The sequence below is a fragment of the Malassezia vespertilionis genome, chromosome 2, assembly GCF_029542925.1.
Source record: "Malassezia vespertilionis chromosome 2, complete sequence".
NCBI classification, from domain to species: Eukaryota; Fungi; Basidiomycota; class Malasseziomycetes; order Malasseziales; family Malasseziaceae; genus Malassezia; species Malassezia vespertilionis.
In genome coordinates, this window is record NC_079248.1 from 259296 (window position 1) to 275478 (window position 16183).

The 16183-nt window shown below is 58.2% G+C and overlaps 8 protein-coding genes across 8 annotated transcripts; 4 read left to right on the forward strand and 4 right to left on the reverse strand.

The window, feature by feature from the left end:
• Window positions 1-218: 218 nt before the first annotated feature.
• On the forward strand, window positions 219-857 carry ERV25 (vesicle coat component; the record flags this gene model as incomplete). Its single annotated transcript, XM_056205785.1, has 1 exon — window positions 219-857. The coding sequence occupies one exon, from the start codon at window positions 219-221 to the stop codon at window positions 855-857; it is 639 nt and encodes a 212-aa protein (XP_056061760.1).
• Window positions 858-2090, reverse strand: MVES1_000930 (RING-type E3 ubiquitin transferase; the record flags this gene model as incomplete). Its single annotated transcript, XM_056205786.1, has 1 exon — window positions 858-2090. One exon carries the CDS (start codon window positions 2088-2090, stop codon window positions 858-860), a length of 1233 nt encoding a protein of 410 aa, XP_056061761.1.
• A 150-nt stretch (window positions 2091-2240) lies between these two features.
• MVES1_000931 (uncharacterized protein) lies at window positions 2241-2973 on the forward strand (the record flags this gene model as incomplete). Its single annotated transcript, XM_056205787.1, has 2 exons — window positions 2241-2264; window positions 2398-2973. The coding sequence occupies 2 exons, from the start codon at window positions 2241-2243 to the stop codon at window positions 2971-2973; spliced, it is 600 nt and encodes a 199-aa protein (XP_056061762.1).
• Window positions 2974-2976: 3 nt separating this feature from the next.
• MVES1_000932 (phosphodiesterase I) lies at window positions 2977-5763 on the reverse strand (the record flags this gene model as incomplete). Its single annotated transcript, XM_056205788.1, has 3 exons — window positions 2977-5165; window positions 5194-5703; window positions 5730-5763. The coding sequence occupies 3 exons, from the start codon at window positions 5761-5763 to the stop codon at window positions 2977-2979; spliced, it is 2733 nt and encodes a 910-aa protein (XP_056061763.1).
• Window positions 5764-5892: 129 nt separating this feature from the next.
• Window positions 5893-9975, forward strand: MYO1_1 (class II myosin; the record flags this gene model as incomplete). Its single annotated transcript, XM_056205789.1, has 1 exon — window positions 5893-9975. The coding sequence occupies one exon, from the start codon at window positions 5893-5895 to the stop codon at window positions 9973-9975; it is 4083 nt and encodes a 1360-aa protein (XP_056061764.1).
• Window positions 9976-11844: 1869 nt separating this feature from the next.
• Window positions 11845-12483, reverse strand: MVES1_000934 (DNA-directed DNA polymerase; the record flags this gene model as incomplete). The annotated part of the gene is made up of 1 exon (XM_056205790.1): window positions 11845-12483. One exon carries the CDS (start codon window positions 12481-12483, stop codon window positions 11845-11847), a length of 639 nt encoding a protein of 212 aa, XP_056061765.1.
• Window positions 12484-12542: 59 nt separating this feature from the next.
• LIS1 (Lissencephaly-1) lies at window positions 12543-13844 on the reverse strand (the record flags this gene model as incomplete). The annotated part of the gene is made up of 2 exons (XM_056205791.1): window positions 12543-13616; window positions 13644-13844. The coding sequence occupies 2 exons, from the start codon at window positions 13842-13844 to the stop codon at window positions 12543-12545; spliced, it is 1275 nt and encodes a 424-aa protein (XP_056061766.1).
• An 89-nt stretch (window positions 13845-13933) lies between these two features.
• Window positions 13934-16172, forward strand: MVES1_000936 (uncharacterized protein; the record flags this gene model as incomplete). Its single annotated transcript, XM_056205792.1, has 2 exons — window positions 13934-13982; window positions 14011-16172. 2 exons carry the CDS (start codon window positions 13934-13936, stop codon window positions 16170-16172), a joined length of 2211 nt encoding a protein of 736 aa, XP_056061767.1.
• Between the last annotated feature and the right edge of the window lie 11 nt (window positions 16173-16183).

Genomic DNA, 16183 nt, shown 5'->3' on the forward strand with positions numbered 1-16183 from the left:
CGACGTACCCGGATGCGCAGACTTGGTCATCGCGCGATCGACCACCTTTTTCAGCGTATATATGCGTTTCCCATCCTGCGGTCAGTGGCTTCGAATACGTACCGCACCCTGTGCGTACATCAAATGCATGGCGCAAGGAAGAAAAAATACGGCCGCGCAGGCGACGTCGTGCTTAGTCAGCCATAGCCACGCCGCCGCCGCCGTGCGCTCTTTCTGCCATGCGTGCACCACTCGTGTTGGCGCTTGGTGCGCTGTGTGCATCGGTCTGTGCAATCAAGTTTGAGATAGAGTCGAGCAAGCATCCGACGCCATTTTGTCTTTGGAACTATGCACTTCAAGATACCCTTGCGATAGTGTCCATCTCGGTCGTGCCGCGCGATGTTCGCACAGCAGACGACCAAAGTATCGAAGTGATGGTCGTGGATAAGGTGCACCACAATGTGTACCTGCATAAGAAAGGCCTGCAGGACGAAACGCGTTTGGCAATCAATACGCACCACGACGCGGATCTCGGTGTATGTATATCGAACCGCGGCAAGCGGAACCATCTCATTTCCGACATCGACTTGGATGTGCAACTCGGAGGCGATGCTATCGACTATAACGCCATTGCGAACCAGGAGTCGCTCTCTGGCATGGAGACGGAGCTGCGCAAGCTGGCCAACACCGCCGACGAGATTCTCGAGGAAATGGAGTACCTCAAAGCGCGCGAGCTTCGTCTCAGTGCGACGAACGCTTCAACGCTGCGCCGCGTGCATGGATTTGCCTGGTTTTCCTTGTTTGCTGTGGTTGTACTGGGCGCATGGCAGGCGTATCATTTACGTGGATTTTTCAAGCGCAAGTACCTCATCGACTAGCTAGTTGGGGCGGGTCTGTGCCTGGAAAAAGGCGCGCACGGCTTCTTCGCTCACCAGCTCCTGGCGCTCGGCAAACGGGCGCAGGTGCTCGTAGAGCGCATTCCGTAGGTTTTCATACGCTCGCAACGACTCTAGCATCTGCTGCCGCGGGAGCTGGCCAAGAGCTGCGACGGCGCGGTCATACGTCGAGGCTTGGGATGCACTGGATGCAGTCTCCTCGTCGTTGGGCGGGTCGTAGGTGGGCTCTTCGTCCAGCACAAAGGGGTATGCGTGCCAGCGCGAGAGGCAGTCGGCGCACCGGCATATGCGGTCGCGAAAACCGTCTACCAGGTACACGTCTGCGCGCTCGTTTGCGTGTACAGCAAGGAGCGAGCGCTTTGGCAGCGTGCATTGCGTTTCTGTGCGTGCACGCTTGGCGGGATGAGGAGGGAGAGCGCCGTACAGCGAGTAGGCGCCGCCATCGAGAGGCTCGGCTGGGCAGCTGTCCCATTCCGGGGGATTGGGCGCGCCACGCGCTACATAAAGCCAGTTTCGTGTGCCTGCATACAAACGTAATAGCTCGGCGTCGTTGGAAGTGATGCACGCGTCGCAAAGCACGCTTTCCAACGCGCTTGTCGAGAGAAGTTTTCCCGCAGATACGCATGACTCGTGGTACCATTCCTCACACACAAGGCACTGGATCATGGTCTCTTCTTCCGTATCGGGGTCGTACTCTTTTCCGCGCGCACACACACAAAAACGGCCGTCGAAATTCTGCGAGTACCGATTCTCATTCTCGCAGTCCCAGCCTTTATTCCGCTCCGTGCGGCGCAAGGCACATGGCACAGCACATGCTGGAAATCCCGTTACCCGTGCATGCTCGCTCGTATCGTGCTCGAGCTTTTTGCGGTACAAGGACGGCGTACCGCAGTCGCACCGAAAATTGCGCTTATGAAATAGCTCGATTAGATCGTGGTCGCCATGGCACACAATACTGCATGCATAGCACACCCCGCCACCACCGCACGTCCTGCATGCAAATACGGACTGGCGAATGGCGCCAAGACTGTGGGTGCAAGTATCAAAAGAAAACGGCAGCGCTTCGCTTGCTTGTGCTTCCAAGCGTGCCTGCCGATCAATCAAGTCCTGCGCAGTGAAGCCATGCTCTGAAGCACAATCAAGTACATCTTGCTCGCTTTTCGTATCGCTATGGCTGTCTCTGCGCGGCGCTGCGCCGTGGGACGACAGCCCCATGGTGCAAAAAGCAACAAGCGCGACGCGCGCATGTAGGCCCGATGCGACAAGATCTGCCCGATCCTGGCGCACGGACACTGATCGTATCGCTTCCACACATGCTGTGGGTACGTAGTTTGCTCGCGCTGGCGCCTCTAGTCTTGCGTGCGAATGCATGGGAAAGCAAATCGAAGGGTACGTTTTTTTTTCTCGCTTACCGCAAGCCACCCATGACTTGTACACCGTGATCCGCGACGAGTCAAGTTTCTTTGTAGCATCCCTCGCAAGTCACAGTCCGCGCAGCAGCGAAAGTGATTTGATGGCACAGGTTGGCGCAGAGTACTATGCTCCATGCTTTACGCCCGATATGCTTGACCAGGTCTCTAACGCCAGGCCCGGAGATTTGCTGTTCCTAGCGCTGCCCGTCTCGGAAAACTGGCGCTCGCTCGTTGATACGAACAAGACCGCGTCCGTGTTTGTCGGCCCGAACCCCGATCCGCACGTCGTGGATGTGCGCCACAGCGACCGCTCTATCAGTGGCCGTGTGCACTGGGCTAAAGACCGCCCTGTGTTCCGCAAGGGGATGGCGTCCAAGGCGCGCTCGGCCTTGTACGGAAAAATGGTATCCCTGCCCACGACTGCGCCCTATCTCGACGCACTGCATGCGTGCTTTGTACAGCATCATCCCGATGCAGAGGCATGGGTTCCTGGCTCGCGCAAAAGTCCGCACGTTGCACAATGGGTCCGTTTCACGCCGCACAGGATTTACTATGTGGGCGGATTCGGCGACGAGCACTATATTGGCGATCTCGACATGGACATGTACCGCAAGACGACAGAGCAGCGTGATGGGGCATACTATAAACAAGCACCTCTTTTCGATAGTTTTTTACGTATACAGTAAAGTTTAATGCACATCGTCGACGTGGACGACTCGCACGACGAGCCCCGCGCGGAGCAGCACATCGATCCACACTTTCTGGTTGCCACTTAGGCGGTCTTTGGGGCTCTTGACTTCCGCAAAGTGCACCTGCTTGTCTTTGTACCGCCAAATACAAAGGTCTGGGAACCCGCTCGTGCGCATCGCCCATTCTTCGCTCAGCAGGCGACACAGCAAGGCCAGTGCACGGCCCCCAATGCACTCGGCGATTTCCAGGAGCTCCTCGCTCGTGTAGCAGTCCCAGCGACACGCAACAGCATACGTACGCAGCCGCCGCTCGCGTGCATCCACAGCGCCAATTAGGTCAAGCCCGCCGGTCTTTTCAATGTGCGCAAGCCGCGAGGAGAGCGCGTCGCGCCGCGCAATGGCAAATACGTCGGTCGCCAAATCCAGCGGCTCGCGCTGGTACTGCGTCTCAAAAGCGCCCGGCACAGGCGCAAACAGAATATCCCACATAAGCAGTGCAAAGAGGAAGTGCAAAATGCGCCCTTCGCAGTGGAATCCACGAAACCCTTGCGCGGCGTATCGTTCCAAGCAAAACTCTTCCACGGTAACAGGCTGACCATTTTTGCCTTGCCATGTGCTGCGCTTCCCTGCCTCGTTTTCGCAACCCACGCGCCGCCCGCAAAGGTGGACGTGGTCTGCGGCGCGCAATTGGAGGTGTGCAAAGTCGTGGCGCTCGGCAAGTGGGATCTTGAGCTGCGCCTCCAAGCGCTGAATGCGCTGCTGCAAACTAAACACGTACACAAGATGGGTATCTGGATCAGCCAAGGCAGCTTGACAGCATGCGAGCGCCTCACGTTTGCACTGCAGCACCTGGTCTTTTGCCATCCCTCGCTGCGTCTTGGCCGCGACAATCGCGAGGCGCTCGTGCCACGCACCGCGCTGGCCTCGCCGAAAGTATCGCTGGGCGAGCAGACCGCGCAGCATTCCGCGCTCACGCGCAGCGTGTCCTTGGCGTGCAACGCAGTGGCAGCCTTTGTATACAATGCGCGTAAGCACCCACCCAGGATGGAAGCGCATGCGCGGGTAGATGGCGGAAGAGACGCCGTCAGGGTACTTCTTTCGCACGTCTGCAACTGCCTCTTTCCACAGCTCCCACCCCGCTGCGAGGCATGCAATGCCCTGCTCGACAGCCGCGGTTGAGTGGGACAGTGCATCAACGCACGCATCCATTTCCTTCTCCAGATGCAGAGCGTATGCGTACTGCACCACTTGATCGCGGTTTTCAAACAGGTCGGGGGTGCGCTGGATTGTGTATTCCGGAAAATGGCACTTTTTTGTACGGCTCAAGACGGCAGAAGTGAGCATACTGTTAAACGCGGGCAGGCCACGGTAGTAGACGATCGTCATGCGCTCAACCAAGGCAGAGACTGCGGGCAGGATCCGTATGCAGCCGCCCGCCATACTGCGCTCCAGCGCTTTTTCCAAACGTGCGTGCGACGGCGTTTCGGTCATGCGCAGTTCTCTGCCCGAGCATGGCCCGGATAAGCTGAACAGCGTCGCATTCGTTGGCCTCGCCAAAAGCTGTGCGACAAGCTGGACCCTCGTCTTCGCACGCGCGACTCCCAAACGCTTTGCGATCTCTTTGAGTTCCGGCAGTGTCAAGAGCGCGATGCGTTCTTCCAAGCCGCCCTCCATCTCTGTATCCATCTGTGCATAACTGCACAATAGGTGATCGTCAGCACCGTTCGGCGAGCAAGGCATGCCGAACGATTGGCACAGGCCTTTGGCCGCTTCCTGCACGTCGTCCACCTCTTTTGCATACGCCAACCGATCCAAACGGTACCAGTCGCGTTTGCGTTGCAGGAGACGGACCAGCAAGTAGCGCGATGCGTATGGCAAAAGCAGTATGCTGGACAGGCACTCTTGTTCTTTTACCGTAAATAAAAAGTTCTCCCTTTCGAGCACGGTACAGATTATCTCCTGGAATAGCTCGACGTACATCGACTCTTTGCCGAACTGCTGCGGCGCGGGTAGCTCGAGAGGGGGGGTGCCGTGTATGCCGTCAGGTAGCGCTGCAAATGAGTCCCACAAGTCGTCCGAGTCGGCGCTGCGCAGCTCAGTCTTTGTGTTGTCGCTCGACTCGTGCTGTGCGCGAAGCACGGGTCGCTCCTCGAAAAAACAAGTGCGGCGGACTGCGGCTCTCGTGGCGTCTTGCAAGGAGCGCCGATGTGCGCTCACGTTCCTTGGCCTCGCGACTGAGGCGCTCGTTCAAGAGGGTCTCTGTCTTGTACGGCTGCGTGCCCCATGCGCGCTTTTTTGTGTCCGAAGCACGTTGGTCCAGTGCCGCACACATGGTCTGGAGCGGATCGTGACTCAACTTGTGTGCTGCTTCTCGTGCTAGTACCTGCTCTTTTTCTTCCTCGCTCCTGCCTTTTTCGCGTCCATTGCGCAAATCAGGTGCGGCGTACCAAGGCTGTAGTTCCATAGATGCGTTGCCGAAACGCGGCTTGCGCTCGATCGGCTCCGTATCTTTTATCGGAGTCTCTGCCTGCTTTTTTCCGCTCTCGTACTCCTCCCAAAAGTTGATATGCCCCTGGCTCGGCAATCCCGTATCGCGCCGCTCCCGCAAGTGTTGAATCCGCGACGCACTTTCGACTTCGGCTAGCCGCGCATCCTCCGCGCGCTCTTTTTCCCGCGCCTCGGCCTCATCACGACGCACCCTCTCGATATTTTCGCGGTTGTACGGGTCTGTTGTCAGTAATGCGCGTACGTACGGTAGCTTTTATGCGGCGCGAGGTGCAGCGGCATGGTGCCTGGGGGCGACACGCCATGTGGAGGTTTTTGCTCGTGACCTCATTGGCACGCGTTTTGCGCAATCAACACACAACAACGCTCTTTCTCCACTCGACGCACTGCCGAGCGGCAGAGTGGGCAAGGATGGCAGTCGGGACCAATATTGCGGTGAAAATTGATCCTGATCGAAAGGATGTGTGGGTGCCTGACACCGAGCAGGGATACCTGCCCGGCTATGTCGTCAAGGAGAATGGAGACCAAAGCATGGTGTGCCTTTCCTCTGGGCAGACCGTCACTGTCCCAACCACAGTCCTCAGCGAGATGAACCCTCCCAAGTTTGAGAAGGTCGCCGACATTGCGGACTTGACCTTTCTGAATGAGGCGAGTGTCGTGCACAATCTGCGGCAGCGCTACTTTAGCGACCTGCTTTATACATACTCTGGCCTCTTTTTGGTCGCAGTAAACCCCTACCATGCACTCCCTATTTATACAGAAGCAGTCGTGGACATGTACAAGGGCCAGCGGCGCGAAGCTAATCCTCCTCATATCTTTGCCGTGGCCGACGGCGCATTCCGTAATATGCTGCGCGACCAAGAAAACCAGAGCCTGTTGATCACAGGCGAGTCTGGCGCTGGAAAAACAGAAAGCACCAAGCGTGTGATCCAGTACTTGGCGGCCGTTGCCGTAGACGCGGATGCGGATGCGAATGTTGCCCACGCGCCGCGCCGCGTCTCGCATGCGCCGCTGGGCCTGCTCGAGCGCCAAATTTTGCAGGCCAATCCTATTCTCGAGGCATTTGGCAATGCCCAAACGGTGCGTAACAACAACTCCAGTCGATTCGGCAAGTTTATCCGCATCGAGTTCACGACGGGCGGCGCGATTGCGGGCGGCAACATTGATTGGTACCTCTTGGAAAAGAGCCGCGTGCACAACCGCAGCGCGAACGAGCGCAATTTTCACATCTTTTACCAGTTGCTGCGCAGTCGCGACAAGGCGCTGCTCTCCGAGTTCCAACTCAGCAACTTTCCCGACGCGTACAAATATCTCAACGGCTCGCGCAAAGACGTTGAGGGCGTCGACGATAGCCAGGAGTGGATACAGCTCCTGGATGCACTCTGCACCATGGGCTTTTCCGCCGAGGAGAAAAAGGACTTGTTCCGCGTGATTGCTGCCATCCTCCATCTCGGCAACCTCGACATTGCCGAGGACCGCTCGGAGCAAGCGCGAATCACAAACCCCGAGCAGCTGGCGCTGGTAAGCGAGCTGATCGGCGTCGAACCTAGCAAGCTCTCCACTGCCCTCGTTCGTCCGACCGTGCGCGCAGGCCGCGAAACAGTGAGCCAATCGCGCAGCAAGAAGCAGGTCGTGGACGAGATTGCTGCGCTATCCAAGACCATGTACGAAAAGACGTTTGGATGGCTGGTCAGCCGCATCAACCACGTCCTCGACCGCCCGACGAGCAAGTCGCGCTACATTGGCGTTTTGGACATTGCCGGGTTCGAGATTTTCGGGACGAATTCTTTCGAGCAGCTCTGTATCAACTACACCAACGAGCGGCTTCAGCAATTCTTCAACCACCACATGTTTATGCTCGAGCAGGAAGAGTATGCGCGCGAAGACATCAAGTGGGACTATGTCAACTTTGGGCTCGATCTGCAGCCCACCATCGACCTGATTGAGTCGACGAGTCCCATTGGTGTCCTCGCGACCCTCGACGAGGAATGCATCATGCCCAAAGCAACGGACCAAACATTTACCGACAAACTCACCTCTACGTGGGGCTCGAAGCGCGCAAGCACCGACGTGAACCAGAAATTTGTAGCGTCGCGCCAGGTAAAGCGGTTTGTCGTGCGCCACTATGCGGCAAACGTCGAATACAACACCGAGCAGTGGCTGGACAAGAACCGCGACCCCCTCAATGAGAATGTCGCGCGTGTGTTGGCCGGCGCGGAAGCATCCTTTATTGGCTCCCTCTTTGCCGAGTTCCAGGGAGAGTGTGTGATGCCGCGGGGCCGGCGCGGCGCTTTCCGCACGGTCGGCCAGCGCCACAAAGAGCAGCTTGCTTCGCTCATGGCCCAGCTTTCTTCCACGCAGCCCCATTTTGTGCGCTGCATCGTGCCGAACAATGAAAAAAAGCCTGGCAAGATGGATCTGTTCTTGGTGCTTGATCAGCTGCGCTGCAATGGTGTCCTCGAAGGCATCCGCATTGCGCGCCTCGGCTATCCAAACCGCACGCTCTTTTCCGAGTTTTGTACGCGTTATGCACTCCTCGTCCCCGATGTTCTCAATGCCGGTGCCATGGACAGGCGTGTTATGAGCCAGCGTATCGCCCAAGCACTCGGCATTGCAGAAGAGGTGTACAAGGTCGGGCTCACCAAGATCTTTTTCAAAGCCGGCGTCCTCGCCGAGCTTGAGGAGCAGCGCGACGCGTATCTCCGCACTCTCTTTACCCACTTCCAGGCCATGTGCCGCAGAGCAAGCGCGATGCGCATCGCCAAGAAACGCCTGCGCCAGGCCGCGGCGCAGCAGACGCTGCGCGATGCTGCTGTGGCTTACGATGCGCTGCAAAGGTGGCCGTGGTGGCGCATGTACATGTCGCTACTCCCTCTCCTCTCTGCCACACAAGACGACGAGGCGCGCAAACACCGCGAGCTGCAAGTCGCCATGGAAAAAGAGCGTGCACAGCGCGACGAGCGCGAGCGCGCGGCGCTGGAATCACTCAAGACAAGGCTTGCGGCAGAGAATGCCGTAGTCGTTGCTGCACTGGACGAAGAGCGTGCGAAGCATGCGTCTGTGCGCGACCAAATAACGGCCACCACCGCAGCGCTTGTCGCCGCGGAGAAAAATACCGATGAGTTGCGCGCAGAGCTCGCGCAGAACGTCACCATGCACTCTGATTTCGATGCGCAGCTCGCCAAGCTGGAGCAGAATGTTGCGCACATGCACAGCCAGCTCGAAGAAAGCAGCCAGCGCGAGCAAGAAGCAGCCCATGACATGAAATCGCTCTCTGCGCACCTCGATGCCGTCCTCGGCGAGCGAGGCGAACTCGAGCGCGACAAGGAAGACGCGACGGCCAAGCTTTTGCGCGCCGAAGAAGCGCTGCAACGCATGCATGCAGCGAGCAACGAGCAGAGCCGCGCTGCTGAGGCCCACGTCCGCGATCTTGCGGCGCAGCACGAGCAAGAAATGCAGAGCGTGCGTGCGAGCTTGGAAAGCCACCGGGCCACGTCGCAGAAAGCCGCCGAGACGCACGCGTCGCAGCTTGCCAAAGCCGATGCACAGCTTGCGCAGCTCGCCGCCTCGCTTGCCGAGCACACGGTCAAATACGAACAAGAGGCGCGCGAGGCTGCGGCAAAGCATGCAGCCGTAGAAAAAGCGCTTACTTTGGCCGAGGAGCGCGCCGCTGAGGCAGAGCAAGCGCTCTCAGCGGCGAGAGTACAGCATGCCGAGCTGCAGGAGCGCAGTGCCAGCGATGCAACGAAATCGAATGCGCTCCTCTCTGAGCTGGACAGTGTGCGCAGCGAGCAGAAAGCAGCGCAGAAAGCACTGGACGCCGAGCGCAGCGAGAAGCAAGGCATGGCGCGGCGTGTCGCGTCGATGGAAGAGCAGCAAGCCGCGCTCTTGGCACAGAGCACCGCACAGCACGACGAGGTCAAGAAGCTGCGCGACGCACTGAAACACGCCGAGCTCGAGAATAAGCGCCTGGATGCGATGCAGTCCAAGACGATTGTCGAGCACGTGCATGTCTTGGAAGAAGCCAAGAAGTACACGGACCGCCAGCTGAGTGACGTACAGACAGAGCTGCAGGAGCTAACGACCTACACTCGCTCCCTCGAGCGCACGCGCGCGAAGCTGCAGCAGGATAATGAGCAGCTCACACGCGCCGCGAGCCAATCTGCAGAGCCGCCAGCGCCGCCGAAAGAAGTCTATGAGGAGCGCGACAAGGCGCGTAGCGATCTGCTGCGTGCCAAGCAAGCGGCGGATCTGACACTGCGCCAAACGCGCGCCGAGTACGAGACGCGTATTCAAAAGCTCGAGGAGGAGATGCGCAAGTCGCAGCGCAATTCTTCCTTGGTCGCTACAGACCGTGTGCTTAGCGACTTGCGCTCCGAGCGCAAGATGAGCTCGGCTGCACGCAAGGTGCTCGAAGAGCTGCGCCTCGAGAATGAGCGCCTGGAGCAGGACCTCGCGGCCAAGGCCAGTGCACTGCGCACCACCGCTGGATAGTGTTTAGTCATGCATATAAATCGATGCGACGCGTCTCGGCGCGATTGCTCGCGCGATGCGAAATGCGTCTCCGAAAAGGGGGGCAGGCGTGCGGCGGCACGGTACGGCAAAGGCGGCGCATGCCGACGTGCAGCTCTGTGCCTTCTGTCTCGGGACGGCAGAAAATAACCGTGCGACAGGCGCGCCGGAAGCGCTGCGCATGTGCACAGAATGCGGCAGCTGCGGCCACCCAAGCTGCATGGAGTGGGACAAGGGAGGTCAAAAGTTGGCGCTGACGGAGACGTACGAGTGGCGCTGTATGGAGTGCAAGATCTGCGAGAAGTGCCGCGAAAAAGGCGACGACGAGCAGATCATGTTTTGCGATAAGTGCGATCGCGGCTGGCACTTGTACTGCCTCAAGCCGCCGCTAGAGAAGCCGCCGCGTGGGAAGTGGTACTGTCCCTTGTGCAAAGGGCACACCCAGCCGAAAAAGAAACCCGTAATTCGTTTGGCGCGCCCCGTCGCCACCAAGCGAAAGCGCACCGTTGCAGTCGCGTCCGAGTCGGACGACGATGACGAGGCGGAAAAGATGTTGACGCGCGGGTCACAAGACGACGGCGCACCATTTGCAGGCCTCTTGAGTGGCGACGAAGCCGCGACACACGCCAACGAAATTGGCAAAGAGGATATCGCGCAGTTTCAGCGGAGCAAGCGCATTGCAGAACTGCGTCTTGGCACGGCAAATGTAAAACGAGCTAGCTCTGCAACGAGCAGTCGGTACGCTTCTCCCGCGACATCCGCGCGCGAAGAGAGCATTATGCGCGTGGACGTCGGCCATGCGCTGCCTATCCGGACCCTTCGTTTCGGTGCGTACGATATTGATACGTGGTTCCAAGCGCCTTTTCCAGAAGAGTACAGCACCGCGCCCGATGGGCGTTTGTGGATGTGTGAGTTCTGCCTGAAATACATGAAGAGCCGTTTCATGGCGATGCGGCACCGCTTGAAATGCATGATGCACCACCCGCCCGGCCAGGAAATCTACCGCGCCAACAAGATTTCCGTGTTTGAAGTGGACGGGAGCAAGAACAAGATCTACTGCCAGAACCTGTGCCTCCTGGCGAAACTGTTCCTGGACCACAAGACACTGTATTACGACGTCGAGCCCTTTCTCTTTTACATTTTTGTCGAGTCGGACCAAAGGGGATCGCATTTTGTGGGGTACTATAGCAAGGAGAAACGGAGTCCGATGGACTACAATGTGAGCTGCATCATGACGCTGCCCATCCATCAGCGCCGCGGATGGGGCTATTTTTTGATTGCAATAAGCTACCTATTGTCGCGCAAAGAAAATAGACTTGGCTCGCCAGAGAAGCCACTGTCTGACCTGGGTTTTCTCACGTACCGGAGCTACTGGACCTTGGCGGTGTACCGCGTGTTGAGCGAAGCGCAGGACGTGACGTTGCAAAGTACGTGCTGATGAACTAACAATAGTCCTTTGTAACGAAACAGGCATGAAAATGGACGATGTCCTCTATACCCTACAGGATCGCGCCATTCTGCAACCATTCCATAACGGCACAGACCAGGGGCGACTTCCCCCTGAATTTTTCATGGAGCAGGAGCGCGCACTCCAAGACAATGTGCTCCCGAACGACTACCGCCTCGTCTACGACCGAGACCAAGTGCGTGCGTACGTCGCACAACACGATGCGAAAGCGTACGTGCGTCTTGACCCGTCCAAACTGCGCTGGACGCCATTCCTGCTCGCAAGACAAAATCCCGTTTCTACAGAAGAACGGCACGGCGCTGCACACGAGGCGGGCGAAATTAAACACGAGGTCGAGGCGGATGCGGAGGCCGCTGCTCGCTAGATTGTATAGTACAGAAACATTACAGGACAGGGTCTCGTGCCTGGTCTTGGTCCATTTCCATCGCCTCGGCATCTTTTGGCGTCTCCTCCGCGTCGTGCTCCTTCTGCAGAGCCTCTTCGCTTGCCTTTTCCGTTGCTTTTGCGCGCGCAATTGCGCGGCTGCGTGCGGCTGCGTCGGCCCGTGTGGCTGCGTTGCGTTTCTGCAGATCGCGGTATGCTGTGGTTAGCTTTGCTGGCTGCGTACCTTGCAGCTCTTCGCGAAGTGCCTTGCGCATGGGTAGGGGAAATTCGAGCTCGCGCATCGCATCCAGTACGTGCGCTGCGCTGATCGTCTTGTTTCCCCGTGCAATCGCAACATCTTGAGATGCCGCCGCTGGAATTAGCATGTTGTAATACGTACTCAAGTAGCTCACAAACACGGACGCTGACTTGACGAGTGCAGTGAGTGTATCTTTGCGTAGCTGCACAGAGTCTGGAATTTCTGTACGCGCGAGTTTGTTGATCGAGGCCTTGGGAAGCTCAAACTGGTCAATGCCAAGGCCAAATGTGCCGCCAACGGCATTGGTCGCACTCATCGTGCGTGACGACAGCGGTATGCCCTCGAGCACATCTTCATCCGCCGCGTCCTGCGCGCTGGTGCGAAAATCGTCGCCGTCCATGGTAAGCAGCACTGCGCGACGCGTCGCGTAGTTCCTAAATTTGGGAATTATATACTACATTACGGCGCCCACACTTTGACGCCCAAGTCGACCGAGCCGGTGGCCACGACGTTGACGGGGCGCCCTACTTGATTATCTTCCACCCAGCTCCGGCCCCATGCGAGCGAAGTACAGAAATGATTGTGTGCGTCGATCGCCTTGATGCATCGACCCGACGCGAGATCCCACACGCGCATGGTTTTATCGTCGCTCACCGAGAGAAGATACTTGCCGTTCGGGGAGAATGCGAGCGCGCGCACCCAGTTATCGTGCCCAGCCAAGACACGAATACATTGTCCTTGCTGTGTCCATAATCGGATTGTCTTGTCGCGCGATCCGCTGGCTAGAAATTGGCCCGAATGCGCGGCGCTTTCGTCGCGCGGCGCACGGATACCGCCCAAGGCACACAGCGCGGCATATGCCGTAGCAGGTGCAAACATAACGCATTCCACAACATGCTCATGACCACGCAGCTCATTGCGCATCTCGCCTGTACCTGCATCCCAAATACGCACCGTGCGATCGCTTGAAGCGCTTGCAAACAGACGCGCGTCGCTAGACACGGTCACCGCGCGGACCCAGTCACTATGCCCACGCAGTGTACGTGTACAAAAGCCAGTGGCCGTTTCCCATAGCTTCAGGGTACGATCCCTGCTGGCGGAAATAATGTGCTGGTCGCCAGGCAAGAAGCAAGCGCTCGACACGCTGTGCTCGTGCCCATGCATCGTACGCACATTCTTCCACCCTTCTGTAATATCCCATATCTTAATAGCAAGGTCTGAAGAGCACGACACAAGGTACTTGCCGCCGTAGTCGAACGCGATGCTCTGCACGGGCTTTGTATGCCCTTTGAGCGTCTGCTCCAGCTCTCCTGTTTCCCAGTCCCAAATTTTTATCGTCATGTCCTCGCTCGCCGTCGCAAGCATACTAAATCGTGGATGAAACGCCGCGTCAGTTATCGGTTGTCGGTGGCCCAGCAACGTATGCCGCGGCGTGCTTGGGTGCCAGGACGCGACGAATGCGCCGCGCCGCGCATTGGGCGTCGTATCAAGCTCTTTCTCAAGTGCGCGCACCTTATTTTCCAGCTCCATATTCTGGCGTCAGCATGCGCGCATACACACCTTTTTCTGCAGGCGGATCGTGCTTAGCCATTTTTTTTCGAGCAGGCCCGCATACCGACTTTTCGGATCCGGTGCGTACGCATCGAGTCCCGCATCGCGCTTCAGCGCGTCGTACGTATCACTGAACTCGCTTGCGTGCAGATACTCAAGCAATGACCGGTGCAGTTCGTCCCGCTGCCGATCCGACAGCACGCCGGTCATCGCCCACGAAGCCAAACGGTACGGACGCGAGCGCGTTAGGCACGTGGTGCCACGCGAGACAACGCTTCCCAACACTCCACATTGTGTTGATGGCGCAGGCAAAAGGCCGGCAAGATGGCGCGATGACGGTGCAAGTCGGTGCGTATAAGGAGTAAACTTACTGTAGCGGTCCGTGTGCGCCCAGATATGGTGGAGGGCGCATCTCGCGCGTTGCCGCGGCCACTCCGCACGGTAGTGCATCCGAATTCAGAAACCAGCTTGGCGGTCGAGACAAGTGGGCCCACCGCGCAGCGCGATCCGCGCCCCAACTTTACGTTTGACCGGGTGTATGATGCAGACTCTGCGCAGGAAGAAATATATAATAACAGTGTGGAACCATTGATCCAGCGCTTCTTGGACGGGTACAACACTACCGTATTTGCCTATGGCCAAACCTCGAGCGGTAAATCGTACACGATGGGCACCTGCGGCGAGAGTGAGGCGTATACGGAGGATGGTTTGGCTGATATGATCCATCCTCAGGTCGGTATTATACCCCGCGCCGCGCAGCGCGTGTTTGCGAGTCTTGATGAAAGCCTCGCGGAGTCGCCTGGCGCGGAGCACAGCTTGCAAGTCAGTTTCCTGGAGCTGTACAATGAAGACCTCATTGATTTGCTGGCTGAGCCAGACATAGACGCGACGAATCAGGTCCAGATCCGTGAGACGCGCGTCGGCGAGATCGTATGGACGGGACTGCGCCAGTACGAGGCCAACGACGCGCTCGACATCATCGAGCTGCTGAAATGCGGCATGGATATGCGTCAAACGCACGAGACAGAAATGAACACGCAGTCTTCGCGCTCGCATGCCATCTTTTCCCTTACACTCACACGGTCCAGGCCGCGCGCCGCGAGCCCCGAACGCGGTGCGCCGCTCGCAATCCCACAAACGCCGCGCGCCTCGGGCTTGCCGAAACTAGGCGCAAAGTCTGCATTGCGCACGCCGTCGCGCCCCATCACGCCGACACGCACACCATCGCGCATTTTGCGAGCGCGCCAAGCCGAGGCGGACGCTGTAGTTACCACGAGCAAGCTGCATTTCGTCGATTTAGCCGGCTCGGAGCGTCTCAAGCGCACCGCCGCGACGGGCGACCGCGTAAAAGAAGGCATCTGCATCAATTCCGGCCTGCACGCACTGGGCAATGTGATCAGTATGCTGAGCGATCCAGCCAAGGCGCGGCGCCCAATGCATATTCCGTACCGCGACAGCAAACTTACGAGGCTACTGCAGGATAGTTTGGGCGGAAACGCACACACACTGATGATTGCGTGCGTATCTTCCCTAGAAATGAACGTGAACGAGACACTCAACACGCTGTATTATGCGCAGCGCGCGCGGCACATTCGCAACTCTGTCGAGCGCAACCAGACCGAGGCAGGCTGGAACAATGTGGAGCATTTGCAAACGCAGGTGCTGCGGCTGCGCAAAGAGCTGGACCTCATCCGCGTCTCGCACGAACTGCTTGTCGCAGCACCGGAACAAAAAGGTCCTAGCTTGGTTCACTCCGACCATGCACAGGCACTGCTCGCGTGGCAAGAAAAGTACTCGGCGCTGAGTCGCAAAAACGTGCAACTAACCGCGGAGCTCCTTCAGCTCAACAGGCAGCAGCGGCCAAACGCGCTCCCGACAACGCCAGGCGATTTCTTGGCGAATGCAGAGCCTGTGATTGTAGAGTACGAAAAAACAGTGGATGCACTTGAAGGGCAACTAAACGTGCTCAAAGCGTCCGTTGCGTACTCGGAAGAGCTCCTCAAGGAGCGCGAACAGGCGCTTTTGCTTGCAAACGCGCGCGCGACGAGCGCGGAAAACGAGGTGGATTTGTTGCGTGCTACGGTGCGCGATCTGCACGAGCGACTGGACGACAGTGTAGATGAATTGGAAAGCAGCCGCCGCAGCCAGCACAGCGCGTTGGGACTGGGACGGCCGGGTGCTGAGAGCGATGCGCTCAAAGTGAGTACGCTGGAGAGAGTGCAGCGTGCATGCAGCGGCATGCTGGGATACAAAAGCCGGACCGTGTCGAGCCAATCGCAAGCTACAGAAGATGCGCCGGATACGACGGCACTCAGTGCGCTGCTGGTCGGCGACACCAGCGAAAACTCGATGCTGCTTGGCCCCGGGGGAAAAGAGGATGTAGAGCAGGAGGGGGAGAGGCTGCGCCTGCTCAATAGGCTGCTTGAGCCTGGAATTAATGCGCGCGAAAGCAACCTACGCGGCTCCTTGCTGCACTGGGTCCAATCGCAAGACAACAGTGTGACAGACGAGGTGCAGTGCCGCACATGTGGGCTTTAAATAGGAGTACG